This window comes from Aedes albopictus, chromosome 2 (genome assembly GCF_035046485.1).
Source record: "Aedes albopictus strain Foshan chromosome 2, AalbF5, whole genome shotgun sequence".
In the NCBI taxonomy this organism is placed as follows: domain Eukaryota; kingdom Metazoa; phylum Arthropoda; class Insecta; order Diptera; family Culicidae; genus Aedes; species Aedes albopictus.
The window spans coordinates 132,548,123-132,561,643 of NC_085137.1; the positions used below are offsets into that span (position 1 = coordinate 132,548,123).

Sequence of the window (13,521 nt, forward strand, 5' to 3'; positions counted from 1 at the left end):
GCACCGTCGTCGTCGTCGTCGTCGTCGTTGTCTTCGCGGCTTGGAACGGCCGGCAGCTTCTTCCTTTCGCTTATGCTGCTCCAGCGTCAGCGGTTCTCTCCCCATCGTCGCCGTCGTCATGATGGTTCAGCGGATTTGCTCTTGTGTAAGGTTAGGGCAACCGAGCAGCAGCGCGCGGTGGTTGTGAGAATCAGCCGACGCGCGCTCTTCATCGGCGATTTTGCTTTCAACCATCCATCGATCCATCCGTCTGAGATTCTCCGAAAAACTGGCGGACAGGTGAGTGGGTGGCTTTGGGGCACCCCGGACCGGTTATGACGACAGCAGTAACAGCAGCAGTAGCAAAAGCTGAAGCGTAGGGCATCAGAAAGGAGAGAAGAAATTGTGCATGAAGAATATAGTACTACGCTGGGGCTTGGATGGGTTCAGTTGCGTCCGAGACGCCGTATCGTTCAGGTACGAACAGGTGTGAGTGTGGGTTAATTACGGATTTTGCTTCTGATGAATTGAAGGAATCGGGATTCGGTAAAGTATGCGGGAACGAGATTTAGTGGCGATCCAACTGAACAGTGAGTAGAACGGAGGTTCGTCCTTGGAGAGGACTCCTTTCGCGAAGATCAGCCGCGCGGAGGTCAACCGGTTCGACGGAAAGTGAGAGTGTACCTAACGGGACTGGAACTGGAATGCCTTTGACTAGTACGAAGGAGTGAGGGCTCGTACAAGTGTTATCCCTACCAAAGACGGATAGTAAAAGCGACGGCAGCATCCTCCCGAAGACGACACCGGTCGTCTGAGTGAAAAGCACGAAATTGGGGATCTGGAGCAAACGAAAGCGAAAGTGCAAGTGCAAGTGCCGTGTGGTGAGCGAACCAATCCTGAAGACTTCCACCTCCATACGCTCTCCGCGTGAGGTCGTATTGGCTACGAGCCTCGAATCGTCGCGCCAGTGGGCTATCAGCCACCTTTGAAGACTTCAAATCGCCGAAGAACCGCCCCGTACTCCCACCTTCGCCAGTTCTTCCAAGGGGGTGGAGGCGATCGTGGTGTATTGCGTGCACGGTTGATCAACAAACCACCCGAACGAAGGCTCCAGCGATCTTTCTCTCTCTCTCTTCGCGACATTTCGACGCGACTCTCGCCGCACCTTACGATCGCGCGAAACTCTCTTCTCCGCTCTCCGACCGAAGTGGGTTCGGGTGGTTCGGGTGGTGATCGCGTGCGCGCCTGCTGTGGTCAGGTCAACATAGGCCCCGACGGGATCGCGAAGATCGGCAGTGCTATCAAAAGCTTTCCGGATGCGAACCGCGAAGCTTCTCCTTTCGCAAACGTCGTCGCTGTCGTAGTCGCCGCCGTGACGGTTTCCTTGCTGATCGTGTGTTCGACTGTTGAAGAAGAACTTGCGTCCCGTGTCGTACAGGTAGAAGACGATTCCATAAACGAAATCGAAAGTTATTCTCGCCGGACCAGTTCGACCAGTGGTGTCTTAGTTGTGTGTTGTGCGACATAAAAGGATTGTGATCTGGATTTTGGGTGAAGAACTTGTTCTCGCGGTGTTATCGATACGAGTTTTGTCAGCGAAATCTTGCTCTTTCGCGAATGAAGATAAAAAGTGACCTCCAAGGGGCTGCCTCCTGATAGCCAGTGAAGTGAGAGAACAAAGAACCGACCAACCGCGCACCAAGTGGATTAACATTGTGACTACGGTGAAGCGTCTTTCGTGCTGGAGGAGGAACAAGATCAGCACCAGAGGGTCCTCGCACCTTCAACAGGTCTGGAAAACCATTTCTGTCATTATCGCTGTTGTTGCCGTTTTCTTGTATTTCGATGTTGTGCCGCTTGATTTCTCTCTTTAGTTCGTTGGTAGACGTAGTGCTTGGAGTGTGTGAAACTGGTCCCATATTTTAAGTTCGGCATTCTTGAGTTCGTCCCTGCTTCTTGATTTTATTGAACCTCTCTGAAAACCAACTGAAACCCGAAGTCAATCCAGAAATCATGAAGTTGCGGCACTGCTGCTTCACCGTGAAGAACCGTCTACAAACTACCGATACGCCAGGACTACCATTCTGGTAGCTGTTCAAAAGTGCGATTACTCCCAAGTGGAAGCTCCCTTCCGAGTGCTCGCGGGTGGGTGCCCTATAGAGAGTAAGTGTGTGTGTGCGAGAGAAGTGCGAACAGCCAGCGCCAAGGACATGCGAACCCGCCTGGCTTCGTTGATTGTTGTGAAGCAGGAACCACTGTCGGATGCGGGAGACGATTACTACGGGCTCGGTGCGAGTGATTCTAGTGGTGGCAATAATGTACTGGTAGCAACGGAAACGGCAAGGACGACGACGACAACTGTGCATGGAGTGAGCTCGGCCGGTGTGAATGGTAACGGTTACCACGGTGGCCACAGTGGGTTTGAACATCTGAATAACAATAACAATCATCAACATCACCACCATCGGCAACAGCAGCATGTTGGGTTTGGTGGTGTTTTCTATGGACGTGAACCGACGGCTATCTACGGTGGTCAGGGGGATCTGAACAACAACCAGCAGAACATCGGAGCGGATTTTCAGTTGTTTGACGAGAAAAAGTGTATGTATTATTTTAAGTTTTATATTATTTTACGCTTTTAAACATGAGTTTGTTCTTTTTTATTATATTTGAAACGACACATCAGCAAATATGTGTTTTTTTACATCCTTTGTTCGAGAAATAAACCATCATGATCAATAGTTGATCTACTGTAGTGTGTCCCGTATATTTTTAATGCATGTCGTGTTACAAGAGCTTTATAATATTCATTATAGTACAGTTATAATTCTAAGTGAATTTACAAGGAAAAAACTATGATAAGAAGCTTTTGTTTTTAAACGCCCTTTCGTCAGCCAAAATCGTATCTTTAAACTCAAACTGTCAATTTCCCTTATTACTGAAGTATCCTGTTTCACAAGTGCCACCGTATCCCATGTTCCTCTCCTAATAGGGAAGTATATCTTCCCGAGCAGAAGGGAATAACAACAGCATAAGAAAATGTGTTATTTTACCAAAATAACTGAGTAATGAAATCAGTTGTTTTTATGTTATTAACATAACAACTTATGTTATAAACTTGGCTGTCATAAGCGGCAAAATAACAAAAATCATAACAAAACAATGTTCCTGGAAGACCAATTCAATAATATGTTTTGTTAGTTTCGATAACAACATAATAACAATGAATTTGGAAAATATTTCAATAACAAAAGCTGTTATTTTAAAGTTATTGATATAAATCCGAAAGCAAAATTCGTTCACGTTCATGGTAATCTCAGATTCTATTTCATATTTTGCAACAAAAACCTATCATTGTGTATGCTCACTTGCTGTGGTGTGTCACTTGTGAGCTGTTTTTTTCAGCATCTTCAGTGCGATAGAAATCGAGATTACCATCTTCAAAATCGCAAGGCAAATTGTTAGAAAGAGAGGGATGTTAGGAAAAATAACACGGCGTCCCGTATCACCTTAAGTGGAATTTTCAATTAATTTTATATAATGACACATTCTACCGTGACATTACAACGTTTTCACGGCTTTTTGGTCAGATTTTTCTCTATGACTCGTAAATTCGACCGTAAACCCTCAAATATTTTTGCATATTCGGATTCTTTGTAAAATTTCCAATAAGTTTAATCTGTTGAACAGTTAGTTTTCATTAGAAAAGTGTGTTGAAAACGGTAATGAGTAGCGTGATGTTACAACGTTGAAACTACTCACGCTACTCATTACGAATCCGAATATGCAAAAATATTTGAGGGTTTACGGTCGAATTTACGAGTTTTAGTGAAAAATTTGAACAAAAAGGCGTCAAAACGTTGTAACGTCACGGTAGAATGCGTCTAATACATAACTAGCAATGATTTTTTATATGTTCTAACGCGTGTTTTGGGTTGTAGGTCATTTCCCAGAATCCCATTTCCCAGAATGCCGTTCCCCAGAATGCCAATCCCCAGAATCCCATTCCCCAGAATCGTTTCTATTTTTATTTTCAAACTGGTTTCGTGACAAAATTTGAGTAACCCTAATACGGTAGGTTGAGCAGTACTAAGCTTGTAGTTGCACTAGTGCTTGGCTACATATACCATTACTTAATTGAGTGGTGGCTTGTAATAGTAGCTGCTGACTTCATCTGAGATTATCCCTTCTTTTTGAATTTGACTGTTCTTTTTAGTTGGTTTGTTGGAGAGCTCTTTGGTGGCCAAACTGCTTACCTTTATACAGTCATACCTCGATATAACGTAACCTCGATATAACGTAACCTCGATATAACGTAACTCGATATAACGTAACTTTTACCTCGATATAACGTAACTTTTTTTTGGATCCAACTTTTCACTATTTAAATAATTAGAGTGATTTACAAAATTTTCTATATGATATTACACCCCTCCTGGAATCAAGCCTGCTATCCAGTTATGGGTTATATGACAAATTTAAAAGTTTTATAAGAATTTTCGGTGTCACTGTTGATAAGAAATGTTATATAGCTTTTCACGGAACAAACATTACATCTTCTACTCATTATTGACATTACATCCCTACTGGAACATAGCCTTTAAATTCCAAACGAGATGACAGTAGACAGCATTGGTAGTGAACTCGATTTCTTGTGATACTGGGTGTAAGAACGCCAGTAACGGTCCGCTTTGTCTTAGAGTAAATTTTGCAGAAAATCACTAGAGAAATTCTCTGATAAATCCCTGGAGGAACTTCTTGAGAAATCACTGGAGAAATTCGCGAAGAAATCCTTAGAAAAAACTCTTGAAGGAATTTCTAAAGACATTCCTGAATAAATGGTGGAACTCCTGGAGGAATGCCTGGAAAAAATCGTGCTTTATCCTCGGAGGAATTTCTATCGCAATAAACACAGCTATTCCTGGTAACATTCAGGGGCAGTCCTTAATTACATAAGGAACTTCTATATAAATCTCAGCAGGAACTTCTGGAGAAATTCGTGCACTGGTGGAATCCTAGTTGGATTTTCAAGAAGGGTCACAGTGAGAATCCATGAAAAAAAACTCAGGTTGAATTCCTGAAGTAATTAAAAAAAAACCGCGCTGCATTCCAGGAAAAATTCCTGGAAAAAAATCAAATAAGGAATATCTGGAGGAATCTTTGAAGAAATTTCTAGTGGAATTCTATCTGTTATTCTTGGAGACATCCTTGCAATATTTTTTGAAAGAATTACTTCTGTATCTCAGAAGGAAATTTCCAAGGAGTTACTGGAGAAACTTCTGGAGAAATCACATAAGTTTTTCTAGCGGGATCTGAAGAGGAAATCTGTTGGAAACTCCGTCATTGTGCTGGATGAGTTGCAGCAAGAATACCTGGGTGAATCTTGGCGAATACCCTAAGTAACACACTTGTCTTAGAAGAGTCACAGCGGCGCAGGTTTTCATGGTGAAAAAGTCACTGCGATTTACTTCCAGCAAGTAAGAATTAATTTGTTAGAAGTAAGTCACAGTGGCTCCTGCGCAACAAAACCTGCGCCGCCGTGAGTCTTCTGCAACAAATGTGTTACTTGGGACTCTTCGAACAGGAATAGTTGAAATATTGGAACTTTTTGGAGGATCCTTGCAGGAGTGACTGGAGAAATCCTAGTAGAAATTTTAAGAGGAACGACAGAATTAAGCCTTGGAAAAATCTTGGACAGAATAAATCTTGAAAAGCAAATCTCTTTGGGGAATCCTACAGAAATCCCTTGAGAAACCACGTGGAGGAATCATATCAAGAACATCTGAAGCAATAGGACAGATCGATGAAGTACTAGATTTGTAGTAATGAGCTGAATTTTAGTATGGTGAGAAGGTCAATTCTCCGTTTCTGCAATGAAATGGTGCAAAAAGCGTGGGTATTATGATTCCTTGCCTAATTTGATGCTGTTTGAGCAAAACTTTGGGCAAGAGTGTTGTTATTTTCTCCATTTCTTGCAACATAAACAAAATAGTTATCCAAAGATTTGCTCAAACAGCATCAAACTAGGCAAGGAATCATAATACCCACGCTTTTTGCACCATTTCATTGCAAAAACGGAGAATTGGCCTTCTCACCATACTAAAATTCAGCTCATTACTACAAATCTAGTACTACACCGAACGTGCCCCATTAAGGCAGGCGTTCCTAAATATATCATAGCAGATATAAAATTCAGTAAGAATTTATGGAGGAATCATAGAAGATTGAAGGATCCTTGGATAAATATCCTTAGAGAACTTCAGGATGAATCACATGAGGTATTTCATGAGGTACTCAACCATGAACTCCTGGGTGAATTCCCGAATTATTTCTAGAGGAATCCCGAGAGGAATTCCTGGAGGCATTATCGGATTATAATTTTGCCTGCGTCACATAGATGTTTTACTTATAATTACACCAATAATATAATGATATCTTTGCCAATAGATAACGCTTGACGTTTGATCAGGTCTAGATGCAAAAAAGGAGAAGAATCTTGATATATGTGACATTGACTTAAATAGTTAAATATAAAGAGATATGCTAAGTATTCGAATTATGTATGATCCTACAAACTTTTAAAAAAGTATATAAAATTCAATGACGAAAAAATATATATAAGAAAGGCAGGAAATCACTGTTGGGTGATTAACATAATCTTTTTGGTAATTTTCTTTACAAAATATGTATTTAAAACGAAATTCGTGAAAATTTTTTTTTGCTTCGATATAACGTAACTTCGATATAACGTAACGAAAATAAAATTGCAGTTACGTTATATCGAGGTATGACTGTATAAGAGATTGTTCCTTCTTATCATCAAAGGTTGTTCTTTCTAGTTACACTATTATCAAACATGGTTAGAAGGAAAAAAGATGACTGACTCTTGTTTTTTTTTTTCGTACTCGGCGACACACTGTGCATGCTACACTACCGCGAGAATTTGGACGCTAACTCAAATCACACTAAAACAGGGCAACACGGAATTGCGTCGAATAAACCCAATTCTACTTTTTTTTTGTAAATGTCTTAATAATGCAAACAAAGTTATTTTAATGTATCGGATTTATATGTGTAAGTAGAATGACTAGTATGTAATTTTCCATTAATTATTGTTGAATGCACATTGGAATAATTACATGTATGGTTGCATCCTCCCAAGAAATTTTGATTGATTTATCTTTATTATAGAGACTTTCAGCCCTTGGCTGGTTCGTCTTTTTACAAGAAATTTTGAAAGGGATTTGGTCACAAGGATAAAATCCTGTGCCTGGCATCCGGAAACCTTCACTCAGGCATTTGACAACTTGATTCACACAAAAGTTATCACATTCATATTATTTGAAGTAGAACTACCCGAGCAGAAGGGAATAACAACAGCATAAGGAGCTGTGTTATTTGGGTAAAATAACTAATAATAGAATCGATGATTTTTATGTTATTATCATAACATATTAGGTTATAAACTTGTCTGTCATAAGCGGCAAAATAACAAATATCATAACAACAAAATGTTCTTGGAAAACCATTTTAATAACTTGTTTTGTTAGTTTCAATAACAACTTAATAACAGTGAATATAGAAAATATTTCAATAACAAATTTAGATATTAATATGTTACTGATAATAATCGGAAAGCAAAATTTGTTATGGTATCAAAATCGTTACTAAGTAAATTATGATACTTATTAAATTATTCACTTTGTCTCACAAACCCACCAATAACATGAGTTACAATACTTTAAATGATCGAAAAATACTATATTGATATTCAGAATCAGAATGAATTAATTATTCTTCTTCTTTATGACTCGACGTTCGCATTAAAACTTGGCCTGTCTCTCTTCAACATAGTGTTCTTAGAGCTCTTCCATAGTTTTTCATTGAAGGGCTTTCTTTGCCTGCCATTGCATGAATTTACACATTGTGTGGCAAGTACAATGATACACTATGCCCAGGGAGTCGAGAAACTTTTCTCGACCAGAACGGGAATTAAATCCGCCGTCCTGTGGATTTGCGATACATAGTCTTAACCACTAGGCTAACTGGAGGCCCCTAATCATTCTGAAAGAATGTAAAAAAACTTCCAGAAATTTATCTGAAAGTTCTTCTAGGAGATCATTCACATATTTTCAAAGAATTTCCTTCAGAATTATGAACAGAATCCGTACAAGGATTTCTCTAAATTTCCCGTGATTATTTGTCCTGAATTTCATCTTAAGATGTTTCTGAAAATTTATTTGAGAATTTATCCAGGAGTTGTTTCCGAAGAATTCTGCGAAGAGTTTTTCAAAACATTTTGCCAAGAATCCTAATTATTGCTCAGAAGAATTACCCTCGGAATTTCTAAGAAGATTGCGCCAGGAATTCTTTTGAAACTTGTCTAGGGTATCAAAGGGTTTCTCCAGAACTTCGAAGTGTTTTTCCGAATATTATTTAAGGAATTTTCAGAGGGTTCGTTAAGAAAATTCCTTCCTAAATGTATACAAAAATAGAACAAAACAATAGATCAGATAATTATAATCGAATTGTTGCATTGATTTCAAAACTTGTTGCGGTTGTGCTATTTTTGATAAGTTGATCGATAGTACAACAATAACAAAACTTGTAGTTCAACAAAATATGTTATTGAAATGTACCTGAGTGAATGTATATCAATAGCTTGATTATAACTAAATGAGATTGTCCAACAAAATTTGTTATTGAAAAGCTATGCCTTGATAATTAAATAATTACAAAACAAGATATAAAAACAGGTTATGTGATTTCGTAGTTATTAATTTGATATTCTCCTCTGTTCGGGTACTTTTATAAATCTATTCGTGTTATTGCACAACGGAATATGTCGTTCATCATTTCCTTCTGACCACCTTTGCTGTTATGTAGTATATTGGCGGGCAAACGGCTTATTCTATAAAATACTCCTCCTTCTTTTTATAATATGCTGTTCTTTGAAACTAAGTTGGATATATAACGAAGGCACAGTTCCAATTTACATGAGCACAAAGTCTAACAAGTAAAAGCCTAAACTGCTGCGTACTGCGAATAGGAAATGTTTTATTTTTCAAGCTAGCTAACGCACACCAACACACTTTTGACGCTCGGTTTGAAAACTCGCACGAGTGTTGAATTTTCATGCCGCCACCACTGTTTGAAAAACGTAAACAAGATTAATCCCCCCATGACTCCAAAAGTTTTCTTTTGTTCAAAGTTTTTTCAATTTCTAATTTTCGGTGGGAATTTTAATGTATCGTCGTTACAAAATTAACTACAAGGCACTAATAACAATTTTTAAAATTAACCTTGCTTTCCACGTGACCTAGTGCACTTTGTCATGTCTTGTTTGAAGAACATGAGAAAAAAATATTGTTGCAATACTTTTCTGTCGTGTGGAATCAAATAAGAACAGTAGCTGTTGGAGCTGTGACAGCTCGATGGAAATATTTTGACAGCGGTAAATGGAGATATCTGGACAACCGTTTTGATTCTATTCGCAGGACCCAGCTAAACTGTAACTGTAGCGGAGTAGCGGAGTAGTTTGGCGAATATACAGTTAAACTTTCCATCTATATGTTTGGCTTTTTCTAAAAATGCGTCCAATAGAATGGCTGACTTTTTTCATCTGCAATTTGCCTTCTTTAAATAACAGGCTGTTCTTTTGGGATATTTTGGAATTAAGATTTTCTTTTTATAGTATGATACTCAAAGTTGAATGATAAAATGACTGAAATTAGTTACCACTCTTATAGAAATACAACCTTCTTTAAGTAAGGATGCCGCATTTTTGTTCTTAACTCAATATGCATTTAATGAATTTTGAGATACACTGAAGAAGGTATCATTATATGAAAACCATTTCCATTTGAAAGTTATCTCATTCGACGATTTTTCATCTTCAGGATGGAAGGGTGATTTAAACCACGCTGGAATGTTCTGGTCTTTCGTTGGAGTTCGGTAAAATCACCTAGAGCTCTAAAAACTAACAACTCACCTAAATTCCCATGGAACTACTAATTTTCATATTTTTCTGGGGAATGTCCCATTCTGGGAAATAATTTTCTGGGGAATGTCCCATTCTGGGGAATGTCCCATTCTGGGGAATGGATTTCTGGGGATTGGGTCATTCTGGAGAATTACATTCTGGGGAATGTCGTTCTGGGGAATGGGTTTCTGGGGAATGACATACAATCTTGTTTTGATATTCATATTGGGTCTTGGACCATTTGGGCAGATGTATCTATTTAGGGCAATTGATGCTATAACAAAGTCAATTTCAAGCCAATTTATTTGAATGTTTGTATAGAGGGCTAGATAATGTACGTAACACATTAAGTATAAAATTGATTTAGTTATAGCGGCAAGTGCCCAAAATATGTACACCTGCCCAAATGGTACAAGACCCTAGTACGCTATTACTTACTTTATTATAAGTTTGAAATCATAACTAATTTTAAAAGATACGGACACGTTCATGGTAGAAACAGAGCAATTAGTAGAAACAGAGCCTTGGCGGATATTTCTTCGACTGTCCCGTTCGCCCTTAAATCCTTTACGTCACCCGATATCGACCGAAATCGCTCATTTTTGCACAGCTCACTTATTTCGAACAGCAGATCACTTTTCACTTGGGAAACTATATAGATTTTTAAAAATTAGCCCCACCATAATGTATGCTTTGTGTGGGGTATTCAACCCTAATGTAATGACAAAATTAAAAAAAAAAGTATATGTCTAAGTAGTTTTGATGAACTACAAACTCATCAAGTAGAACAATATTCTGAGGTTCATTATATTGAATTTTTATGGAATAGCTTCAAATATACGTAACTAAATACTTAAAAAGGAACATAAAACAGGTCATAATAATTCTAGTGTCTCGTTCAGTCCCAATTAGAGTAACTAAAGGTGATATGCTGGTAACAATGTAAATCTGGAATGATTTGTTTTCAATTCAAAACTTGTTATTATTGTGCTATTGTTTATTAATTTTTTGTACACTCTCAATGGTATAATAATAACTAAATTTGTTCCATAACAAAACATATTATTAAAATGTTATTTTATGGGAGTATATCAATAGCTTGATCATAACAAAATAAAATTGTCAAACAAAATATGTTATGGAAAAATAATGCTTTGATAAGTTAATAATAACAAAACAAGATATAAAAACAGATTGTGTGATTTGATAGTTATTAGTTAGATATTCCCCTCTGCTCGGGTTATTGATCTATTATGACTATCTATCCATGTTATAAGGATAGGGTTTGTAAGGGTTTAAGTATACTTACTGTCAGTATTTACGAATTTTGATGAATTAATAATTTATTTACTACATCATGAAAAAGTAACGGAATCTGTAGTTCACAAATAACTACAATGGAATAAAATTGGCGAGGTAAATTTGAATAAAGTTGAAGTGAAGAGTATAGAGTCGATTACTTAAAATTTACTTTGACACATCTTCTTTGAATCGTTTGAAATTTACAAATTTTGATTAACGTGCTCAACCACAGGAAAACATTCAACAGCTCAATTCATTCAGTATCATAATTTTTATTTTATACACCTCCCCGAGCAGCACATGTGTTACAAAGGAGTGTCGACAGCGCAGGTTTTTGGTTGGACACGAGTCATTGTCTTTGGGTTAGAATTACATGAATGTTGCTCCTGTACAACCAAAAACCTGCGCTGTCGACACTCCTTTGTGACATGTGCGGCTGCTTGGATCATTTCAGTTCCATAGGCATTCCTAGTGGGATAAATGCACAGCTCGTGCTGAAAAAATCATCTTTTTGCAACTCATTAGGCCGATGCAAATGTTATTTTTCTTCTATATCCGAGACCTGGCATCGGGTACGAGGGGGAAGGAACAAAAAAAAAATGAAAAACAACTATTGAAAAACTAAAAATTATACTCACTATTGAATAAATATGTACAGTGGCGTTTCGGTTTTATCACTAGTCGTTTTAATCACTACTCGCCCAAATTCACGGTTTTCTGTTCGATTATATCACGATTTTCATTTCGTTTTTATCACACTTGTTTTAAAACATTCCGAAATCAATATAAAATCAATACAGTATTGTCCAGTCCACCAAAACAGTTAAAAAATATAAGCTACGACGTATATATTTTGCAGCGAAACGATTTTGGAAAAAAATTAACATTTATTTCTCGTTTCGCTAAATTCACGGTTTCGTTTATATCACGGTAAAATTTTTTTTGACCGTGATAAAACCGAAAAACCACTGTATCAACATTTCTTGGGTGATCAACTGTATGTTGAAAGTCCTTAGTGAAGGAAAATATCCCGAAAGTAATTAAGTCAAGCTATTTCAATTGTGTAACATACAGAAGTCAGCGGAATAATCATTTTCTGTGACAATTGTCATTATTTGCAGACGGGCTTGGGGGTCTAGTGGCTACCGCTTCTGATTCGTATGCAGAAGGTCCCGGGTTCAATCCATTCATTCAGATATATTCAGATGTTCATAGCCATCGCTAGAACTAGAAACGGATTGAAAGAAAGCTGTTTTCTTTTCTTACAACTTCCACAGCACAGTGTCAATCTGTCATATAACGACTACAAGTTATGCAACCAAGTGAACAGTGCCGCTCCGCCGTCATAGTAATGACAAAGATATTCACATTAAACACAATAAATATCCTCTATACATTGATTGTATCACCGACCAATGATGACTACCAGATCAATGTCCAGGTAAGAGATTCCCGCAAATGTCAATAACAAGACCCACCAACACATCTGTGTTAGTGTTAATTATGAAATGTTGCTGCTTTTACCCTAAAATGTCATTATTTCTATAAAGCTTGTGAAGTTTTATTAGTTTAGACGATGCTGTACATCGAGAAACTATCTTTTGAACCGATAAAAAATGTTTGTCACTGATTTTCAAATGCTGATATTTCCTGATTTATATAATCTAGTGAGATGCAATTCAATAATTGCTTCTATGATGTGAGAACTTAAATTCTCAAAAAAGTTTGCTAAATAGTGATGTGCCCATTCAAATCAGTGCAAACTTCATAACTATTTTTTGCTGTTTTCTTTTTCTCACTAATACATGAATATTAGCGGGAGTATCTTTCCTTGGTATTTAGATATGTTGCTCCCAGATGTCCCATCCTTGCTCTCTAATAAACACCCTATTCTTGTTGGATGTCGTGACGCAGAGTGCTCTCGGTCTCTAGTAGTAACAACCGTCACACTCAAATATTCCTTTCCCTTTCCAACTAACTGTAATGACTTGGCCGGCGCCGTTATCCATAAGCTTTAGTTAAATTTTGTTATATGGAAAAAAGACCATCCAAGTAACACTTTGATTGCTAATTAGGTGTGTTTGATTTTTATTAGGGTTTTATTACAGCAATAATTGAAACTCACAGTTTTATGACTGCTTTTATGAAAACCATTGATAAAATGTTTTATAGTATACTTGAAGATGTCCATAAAGAAAGATTTTAAGAGTAAACAAAACATTCCGATTTGTAAACCTTCTGGTTATCATTATTACCAT

The 13,521-nt window shown here is 37.6% G+C and overlaps 1 protein-coding gene across 2 annotated transcripts in view; it reads left to right on the forward strand.

The window, feature by feature from the left end:
- The first annotated feature begins 441 nt into the window (after nt 1–441).
- The window catches only part of LOC109622172 (probable nuclear hormone receptor HR38), a 456,982-nt gene continuing 443,902 nt past the window's right edge, over nt 442–13,521 (forward strand). For both annotated transcript variants that reach the window (XM_029853432.2, XM_029853433.2), the window contains exon 1: nt 442–2,580. In XM_029853432.2, the coding sequence (XP_029709292.1) occupies nt 2,190–2,580 (391 nt within the window). In that variant the 5' untranslated portion in view covers nt 442–2,189. The remainder of the gene's footprint in view (nt 2,581–13,521) is intronic.